Consider the following 9,925-nt stretch of genomic DNA (forward strand, 5'->3'; position numbering starts at 1 on the left):
AGACCAGGGGGCCACACTGTCTGTGGTGCTAAGCCTAGCATCACTGGGACCAGAAGACCACGTGGCCACACTGTCTGTGGTGCTAAGCCTAGCATCACTGGGACTAGAAGACCAGGGGGCCACACTGTCTGTGGTGCTAAGCCTAGCATCACTGGGACCAGAAGACCACGTGGCCACATTGTCTGTGGTGCTAAGCCTAGCATCACTGGGACTAGAAGACCAGGGGGCCACACTGTCTGTGGTGCTAAGCCTAGCATCACTGGGACCAGAAGACCACGTGGCCACACTGTCTGTGGTGCTAAGCCTAGCATCACTCGGACTAGAAGACCAGGCGGCCACACTGTCTGTGCTGGACCCAGCTATCTCCAACAGTAACACTTTATTTAAGGATCCGTAATAAACAGGCATTTATTTATAAGGCATTTACAAACCGTTTGCTCATTATTTATTAATCATTACTCCTACATTTGTAAATGTTATTAAGCTGGTTATTCACACATCTATATATATATTTCCTTAAGCAACCTGGTTTGTGTGCTTATTCTTTACCAGTTACTGAAGGAATGTCTACCAACGGCATGTCCATCTTTTTGTGCAAAATTTCACTGGTCACAAAAAAAAACATTTATAAACATATTAATAACATGTAAATAGCACTCACTTTAGGAATGCAAAAATAGTTTACTAATGAGTAGTACATTATTTGTTAATGTGGGGGTAATGATTACTAAATGGTGAACACACAATTTATAAATGCCTTATAAATTGTTTATTATGGACCCTTAAAATAAAGTATGTTAGACAAGAAAATCCCTGAATAAATGTTGTATATACACTGAACAAAAATATAAATGCAACATACAACAATGTTAAAGATTTGACTGAGTTACAGTTCATATAAGGAAATCAATCAATTGAAAGAAGCCCTGATCTATGGATTTCACATGACTGGACAGGGGGAGTTTTTCCCCCACAAAAGGGCTTTATTACAGACAGAAATACTCCTCAGCATCCCCCCAGCCCTCCTCAGACAATCCCGCAGGTGAAGAAGCCAGATGTGGAGGTCCTGGCTGGCGTGGTTACACTTGGTCTGCGGTTGTGAGGCCGGTTGGACGTACCGCCAAATTCTCTAAAACGATATTGGAGGTGGCTTATTATAGACAAATGAACAGTCAATTCTCTGGTGGACATTCATGCAGTCGGCATTCCAATTGCATGTTCCCGCAAAACTTGAGATATCGGTGGCATTGTGTTGTGTGACAAAACTGCACATTTTAGAATGTCCTTTTATTGTCCCTAGCACAAGGTGCTGTGTAATGATCCTGCTGTTTAATCAGTTTCTTGAAATGTGGTGGATGGATTATCTTGGCAAAGGAGAAAATACACATTGAATAATTATTATGCATTAATTCAGTGTTTTGTTGAAAAATATGATGACTTGCATTTAATAAAAAGCAGCCCGAAATGCCAGTTGGTCTGGTCCATTTGTAGCCCAGCGGGCCGGTCTAACTTGAGTTTTTTTGCTCAAACTGATCATTATCTGGCTTATAATGGAGGCCTCAAGGAAAAGAATGGGCTGGTGTGTTAGAAATGCCAGGGTCGATTTTTCTTCCCAGTCAGACCCTGCTACACCCACATTTGGTGCAATGTGTGAGACGTTGAGGAAGGATGACATTGTTGGTTTATTGCACAAGTGATAGATTTTGTATTAGTTTGTCCTGTGCCATTTAAAAAACTAGACATTCATTGTGAAGACAGTGAAAGGATTTTTGGATCCCCAGGATTTAAAACATTACAGGAAATATTACATGATTGTGTCCCTCTTTCATGCTCCTGAGGCTATGTAAAGATCTGAGTATACATTTGAATCCGACTGAAAGAGTACATTTTTGTTTTTTTTGTGGAAAATTAGGAGTATGCTTTCCCCCTTCCCAGATTATTTATGATAAAATTGCAGTGTTCACCCCATCCAGTAGGTGCCGGCATGCACATCTAACGTATGTTTCAGGGACCAACATAATCCCATAGAAGAAGAAATAGAAGATTCAACATCATGGCCGTTGCCGGGGTTATTGATGAGCATGGAAGATTTCAGCCTATGTTGGCTTTGCAGGATTATAGTAATTCTTCATTTGGAGGAACTGATACAGACGTCAACATCTCATGCGGGGAAGGCGGCTACAACACGATGTCGGATTCCACCAATCCAACCCCAAATTCAGCACCGACGCCTGTATCCATACTCGCGCGCATATCGCTCATACCAGGTGGTGAGCGACACGGATTATCGCACTCTCCAATTGTTAAAAAGAAACGACATATTTGTACGTTTGATGGCTGTGTCAGGGCCTACGGAAAATTGTCTCACCTGAAGTCGCATATAAGGACACATACAGGTATGTATGTGCGAAGTTTAGCAGTACGTTTTCATGCTGACCACACCGGCCTGGATACGTGCGCGAGCTTTGCTAAATAAATGTACACATACATGTTTATTCAATCATTTCATCCTAACTGCTCGCACGAGTCAAGGATCGTCTGTGTAGCCGAGCGCTAAAGTAGAACTATTAGAACTATTTTAAACGCTTGATGTGCTGCAAGTCCTGTCTCTCCCATCTCATAGTTTTTTTTAGAAACATATACTCATGCGGGTGATTGGAAGATGAAGGTCCACACTAAGGGTTGCCGACTTTCTCACTACCAAGTAAGGGACAAAAGGTGTCGTGCCAGTGCACGGTGCCACGGCGGTGTGGATATGGTGTCGTGTGAATGAATATACAGTGTATACTCAATTGGAAAGTAAAATAATTTTTATATTCCATTTAGTCTATAACTTTACTCAAACTGTATCATTATGCAAACGTGTGACTAAATGATCAAAGAAATCACAATTTGGACCTTTTTACAGCAATTTCTTATTTTTTATTCAAATGCAAAAGAGGGAAAGGAGGGGCATGAGTCACACAGGTCTTTCCTTTGATATTTTTTTGCTGCTCTTGACTGATTCAAGCAGTCCTTTGTCATGTTGTATAGCCAGAGAGAACCCTTACATGACTAGTCACAGTTCACAGATATTTGAAGTTAATTTTTGATCAGCTCTGCGCTGCATCTGTTTCTTGAGTCTGATCATTTAATGGTCATCAGAGAGTAAATCCTCTCTACAAAGACATCTGAGCCTGGCACACTGAGGACAAATGAGACAATCCTGAACATGTTGGTTTTTCCTAGGTTTTGGAAAACTGCCACCTACTTCTCACTGGTGTATTTTGTAGTATCCTGTCTGTATTTCTTCCCGGCACAACACTCTTCATAGAGTTGGTCCATACTGACTGTCTGTCATTTGGAGGGCCACCACCACCTGCTCCAGGTCAGTGAAGGAGAGCTCCTCATAGAGTTGGTCCATACTGACTGTCTGTCATTTGGAGGGCCACCACCACGTGCTCCAGGTCAGTGGAGAAGAGCTCCTCATAGAGTTGGTCCATACTGACTGTCTGTCATTTGGAGGGCCACCACCACCTGCTCCAGGTCAGTGAAGGAGAGCTCCTCAGAGTTGGTCCATACTGACTGTCTGTCATTTGGAGGGCCACCACCACCTGCTCCAGGTCAGTGAAGGAGAGCTCCTCATAGAGTTGGTCCATACTGACTGTCTGTCATTTGGAGGGCCACCACCACCTGCTCCAGGTCAGTGGAGGAGAGCTCCTCAGAGTTGGTCCATACTGACTGTCTGTCATTTGGAGGGCCACCACCACCTGCTCCAGGTCAGTGGAGGAGAGCTCCTCAGAGTTGGTCCATACTGACTGTCTGTCATTTGGAGGGCCACCACCACCTGCTCCAGGTCAGTGAAGGAGAGCTCCTCATAGAGGACAATTGGTTTCAGTTTCACCATTACATTTCCCGGTGAGAAGTCATACCACTCGTCAGTGTATGTAATGACACCGTCATAGAACTTCAACGTCCTGTTACTGCTTGGACCTTTGTGCTGCTTGGACCTTTGTGCTGCTTGGACCTTTGTGCTGCTTGGACCTTTGTGCTGCTTGGACCTTTGTGCTGCTTGGACCTTTGTGCTGCTTGGACCTTTGTGCTGACAATCGTTTGTTCATCAGCTGCTTGTTCTGGTATCTAAAAAAGCTGTCCTGTTTCCACTGAAGCATCTTAATTTTGGACTTCCTCGTAAACATCTGATGCAGAGTGTTGTTTCCTCCAGGTTTTTTACCAGTTGGTCAAAAACACACCCCACGTTGTGGAAAATGCACAGATAAATCTCAGCAGCTTCCGTTTTCTTCTTCGTACTTAAAAGTACTCTTCAGTGTCACAGGACAGGTCTCCCCAAGGGACACGAAGTATGAAGTAAGAGCTGACCAGCTTTGCAGGAGACGATCGACAGCTGGATGAAGAGGGCCATCGTGTGCAAACATGTCGCAGAATTTCACGCCACTCAATGTCTCAACAAAGGCAAAAAATGCACGCAGTTCCTCTCTTCGGGAAGCAGATAACGAGAAGTGGCTGTAGATCTTTAAAACAATTGTCTCAATATCCACTGACAGCTGATTGCAGGCGTGCTTGCAGGCATTATGAGCTATGTGAGTTGGGCAATTAGCTTTCAGAATGTGATTGTTGGCACTGCTCAATAACTGGTAAACGGAGTGGTGTTTTTCCAAAGTTGACATTGGCATAATCTGCAGCATAGACTGGGATGTGTAATCTCCAGTTCATGCTTTTCCAGACATGTTTCTAAACGCACACTGGAAACATGTTTCTATACGCACACTGGAAACATGTTTCTATACGCACACTGGAAACATGTTTCTATACGCACACTGGAAACATGTTTCTAAACGCACACTGGAAACATGTTTCTATACGCACACTGGAAACATGTTTCTATACGCACACTGGAAACATGTTTCTAAACGCACACTGGACACATGTTTCTAAACGCACACTGGAAACATGTTTCTAAACGCACACTGGAAACATGTTTCTAAACGCACACTGGAAACATGTTTCTAAACGCACACTGGAAACATGTTTCTAAACGCACACTGGAAACATGTTTCTAAACGCACACTGGAAACATGTTTCGAAAAGCACACTGGAAACATGTTTCGAAAAGCACACTGGAAACATGTTTCGAAAAGCACACTGGAAACATGTTTCTAAACGCACACTGGAAACATGTTTCTAAACGCACACTGGAAACATGTTTCTAAACGCACACTGGAAACATGTTTCTAAACGCACACTGGAAACATGTTTCTAAACGCACACTGGAAACATGTTTCTAAACGCACACTGGAAACATGTTTCACACTGGAAACATGCACACTGGAAACATGTTTCGAAAAGCGTTTCTAACATGTTTCGCACACTGGAAACATGTTTCTAAACGCACACTGTTTGAAACATGTTTTCGAAAAGCACACTGGAAACATGTTTCGAAAAGCACACTGGAAACATGTTTTCAAAAGCACACTGGAAACATGTTTCACACTGGAAACATGTTTCACACTGGAAACATGTTTCACACTGGAAACATGTTTGGAAACATGTTTCACACTGGAAACATGTTTCGAAAAGCACACTGGAAACATGTTTCTAAACGCACACTGGAAACATGTTTCGAAAAGCACACTGGAAACATGTTTTGAAAAGCACACTCCATACATGTTTCTAAAAGCACACTGGAAACATGTTTCTATATGCACACTGGAAACATGTTTCTAAACGCACACATTTATGTGGATGCATGCTGAGTTAGGTCATTCCCCTCCCTGGCCAATTTGAGAATTCCCGGAGGTATAAAGTACAGAAAGCTTTCGTCGAGTCACCACTTAACCCACGTATTTTTTTGCTTCCCATTGTTTGTTGTAGTAACTCCAATCTTTTTTTCAGGTTTAGCCATATTTCCTTGATATGCCAAACTGACCGAACAACAACAAATTACTTTGTAGGAATTGCTGTATTTACACTATACTGTGATTGGATGAGTATACGGGACAAGGGAGGTCCTGTCCTGTATGGGACAAACCAATTAAGCCCAACATAATGGATTCCTGGCTAATATGGGACCGTTGGCAACCTTATCCACACTCCAGTCCAGTTGGTTGCCAATGGCCTTATAAAATCCACAGAAAACCAGAGGAGAGATTACTAAAAACTGACTAGGCTTCCCCTTTTATCTGTTGATTAATTGTCAAAGTAGAGAACACAATTTTGTTTGACTCAAAGTTGGGCAAAATTCTATAAAGATCCAGCAAAAAAGAGGAAATTGTACAAGCTAGATAAAATGTCCATGAATGCTTCATGTATTTTGACCTGTCCCCAAATGAATATAGTTGGTTCAGAGTTGGTTCGCTATTTAAACCTGCGTGTCCTGATCACGTCAGGTGTGGATGGACAGAATCAACATGCGCCCAATGGTGGACACACGCCTGGTGTAGTCAGCATGTTGGCCTCCATTCGTCATCTATTAGCCTACAGTCCAATGTAATGGATGACCGAGCAATCGAGGCTATGCTTACCATGTGTGTGCATCGCATACAGAGAAGCAAGTATGTTTGTTGTGAATACTAACTTTCTTCATCCCATCCCAGGTGAGAAGCCCTACAACTGCTCCTGGCCCGACTGTGACAAGAAGTTCTCGCGTTCTGATGAACAAATCCGCCACCTGCGGACTCACACGGGCGAGAAACAGTTCCAGTGCCCACTGTGTGCCATGCGCTTCATGCGAAGCGACCACCTGCTGAAGCATGCCCGTCGCCACCCTGGCTTCGAACCGTCCATGATCAGCCACAAGGGTAACCCAATAATGGACTAAAGGAGCCTAACAGTACTCCTTATAGTCCAAGGACATGACATGCTGTTTAAAGGCAAATTGGCTCTGGAAGCCAAAACAGCCAAATACTTAATCTAAACGTGAATTGATTCTCAATTGCCGTACGGTTCTAGAAACATAAATCCCTTGATTTTCATTTCACATCAAAATAATTTCACAAATACTCACTGTTTTAAACTGATTTTAACAGTTGCAGCAGAGAGTGGTTTTCTTCAGTGACAACACGTTTGTGGTGTCCTTCTTCCGGTTACACACAGGTGTTCGGAGACAGATTGCTAATTGGCAAAGGTAGTCCACTCGGTCTTCTGTCTTTTCTGTAAACAAGCACTAACATAAGGCTGTGTGGAACCCTAACCCTATAAAAGGTGCATATCAATTGAACCATTTGTTTTTAGAAAAGTATTTATTGTTGATATGAAATAGGGTCATTATGCTTCTAAAACTGTACCGCAAGCGATGTGTGTTAATGTTAAGCCCAAGCTTTGGCGCTCTTTCCCTCGTACAGAAGACGCCTTTTGTCCAATGACTATTGTGTAATGTAATTGAACTGTGAGTCATGATCAAGGGCAGAGGTAGGGCCTGGGGTGTATTTAATAGAAAAATGTTTGGTATGTTGCAAAACATTTAGCAAAAGTTTACTCCAAACAGAAAATGTTTTGAAATTAAAACGAGTTTCTGTTGGACAAATTCAGGTAGGCCCCTCCCTATTTCATTCTGTTTGGTTCCTAGAGTAAACGGTAACCGTTGTAAAACATTTTGCAGCAGACCAAATGTTTTGCAATTGAATCCGACTAATGGATAGACCCCTAGTCAGACCAATGGATCTCCACTGGAAGCAGAGGAAGAGGTTCTGTACCCATACCCTGGTCCCAGATCTGTCTTAAGACAACTCCTGGGACTATTGTCATGATACCCTACATTCAGGTTTTGGCTTGACAAGGACCACACATGGCACAGCAGAGTTGGCTAAATCACACATACAGATGGGATCAGGCTACTGTAGCCTACTTCACTCAGCCTGTCTCAGATAACTCATCTTGCATTATTGATGATCAATACCCACTGGTTAGGTTTCGTTAATGCTGAGATAATAGGTCATGTTTAAGTTTTGTACGTTTTATAGCTTTTGGTATAGTGGAGATAATAGTAAGATTACTGTGGATAGCAATTGTTTATGGAACAGTTCTTATATTTGGTTAACTTACTGCTGGTACTGTACTATAGATATGTTAAACCTTTGTGTTAAACTGAGCTCTGAGATCAATAATGGCACTAAGTGTTTTTATGATTTATTTTATCCCTTTGGTGCAATTTTCACAACGCTTTGTACCAAACTCAACAGATAATCAAAAAGGCAGTTTCACAAGTCTTAGCACATTATTCCATTGACTAAGTACAACGTAATCAGTGTTTCATCTAGAAACACATGTTCATATGAAGTAATTGCCTTTCACAATGCAATGCTCACATTACTTTTGATAGGATTGTCTTCGCATTTGTTTAAATACATTTAATTGACTTAATCAGACTGCTCTTAATTGATAATCACTTAACTATTTGGTAAACCTATATAATGGTTTTGAGAATGAGTGTATGTTATACTGTAATGTAATATTATGAATGATTTTACTTCAGTAAGTTAAAATAAATCTGATATTAAGATCAGATGTATGTAATGCATCCCCTACACAGTAAACATGTATACAAAATGACGTTTCTGGGGTCTTTGCGTGGTGTTTCAAACTGCTTTCTAATAGCATGTTACAGAAACCAATGATGTCGATGAGAACCTATGGCCAAATGCTCAAGACAGACTTGATTCAAACTAGTGCCTGCTAAATGTCATGTTTCTTTCATTTGATAATTATATCTGAAACATTGATTTCTAAAATAAATGTATTGATCGTGAAAGATGTCTTCAATGATCACACATGGGATAGAACAATTCATTTAACATTGATAGTGCAAGTACTGCCAAATGTAAATTGTAATTTACTGTTCTGTAGAAGATTATTCAGAAGGGCCATTTGTACGTTTACAGTGTACAAAACATTAGGAACACCTCTTTATGACTGGCTGGCCAAGTGAAAGCTATGAACCCTTATTGACTTGTTAAATCCACTTCAATCTGAATCCGTGGAGGGGAGGAGACATGTTAAAGGGTTTTTAAGACTTGAACAGTGTGTGTGTGCCATTCAGGGGGTGAATGGGTAAGACAAGATTTAAGTGCCTTTGAATGTGGTATGGTAGCAGCACCGGTTTGAGTGCATCAAGAACTACAACGCTGCTGGGTTTCACACAACAGTTTCCCGTGTGTATCAAGCAACCCAGTATCAGATTGTGAAATACACAAATTGCTTATTGGAAATGTATTTTTGTATACAGTGAATTACAATCAGAGACAGACAGTCGGTTAATTAAGACAGAAACGATAGCAGGGTGGTTGGTTGGGGAGAATGGGTGGGCGTTAACAAAGGTTGTGTGTTCGAATCTCATCATGATTAACTTCACAGGGTGGTGAAAGTGCAAGGTGATGAGCTTGATGTGAGTTTCCAATAAATATTGAGGGTCTTATTCTGGTGACATGATGATCAATGCTCGGCTGCCGTTTGACATAAAACAACATCACTCTTTTGTCCATAATAATCTCATGTAGGCTATACTGCACCCTGCTGGCTATAGTGCACCCTGCTGGCTATACTGCACCCTGCTGGCTAGAGTGCACCCTGCTGGCTAGAGTGCACCCTGCTGGCTAGAGTGCACCCTGCTGGCTAGAGTGCACCCTGCTGGCTAGAGTGCACCCTGCTGGCTAGAGTGCACCCTGCTGGCTAGAGTGCACACATTTTTGGTGAGAACCATCAGTGGAGTTGAATGTGATGGAAACCCATTGAACTTGTTTATTTTATTCTGTACATGGGAATTTAACCACAAAAAGGTATTTGTTTATTCACTACATCACACACAGCCTTTTATATGAAACAAGTCCATTTGATGGAATCACATCTGGTGGGAAAATGCGCATTTTGTTTTTATGCAGATTTTAGAATATTCACATAAATCTGTCATCCATTGGATGGAAACCTAGCTACT

At 41.9% G+C, this 9,925-nt stretch overlaps 1 protein-coding gene across 1 annotated transcript; it reads left to right on the forward strand.

Moving 5' to 3' along the window:
• The first annotated feature begins 2,005 nt into the window (after positions 1 to 2,005).
• LOC118359200 (Krueppel-like factor 9) lies at positions 2,006 to 8,547 on the forward strand. Its single transcript, XM_035737559.2, has 2 exons — positions 2,006 to 2,396; positions 6,594 to 8,547. The coding sequence occupies exons 1-2, from the start codon at positions 2,054 to 2,056 to the stop codon at positions 6,815 to 6,817; spliced, it is 567 nt and encodes a 188-aa protein (XP_035593452.1). The 5' UTR covers positions 2,006 to 2,053; the 3' UTR covers positions 6,818 to 8,547.
• Positions 8,548 to 9,925: the final 1,378 nt, after the last annotated feature.

Source organism: Oncorhynchus keta, chromosome 26 (assembly GCF_023373465.1).
Source record: "Oncorhynchus keta strain PuntledgeMale-10-30-2019 chromosome 26, Oket_V2, whole genome shotgun sequence".
NCBI lineage: Eukaryota > Metazoa > Chordata > Actinopteri > Salmoniformes > Salmonidae > Oncorhynchus > Oncorhynchus keta.

Coding starts and splice junctions, on each gene's coding strand:
- LOC118359200 (XM_035737559.2), top strand. CDS start 2,054: ATGGCCGTTGCCGGGGTTATTGATGAGCATGGAAGATTTCAGCCTATG. Junction 2,397..6,593: donor GCATATAAGGACACATACAG/GTATGTATGTGC, acceptor ATCCCATCCCAG/GTGAGAAGCCCTACAACTGC.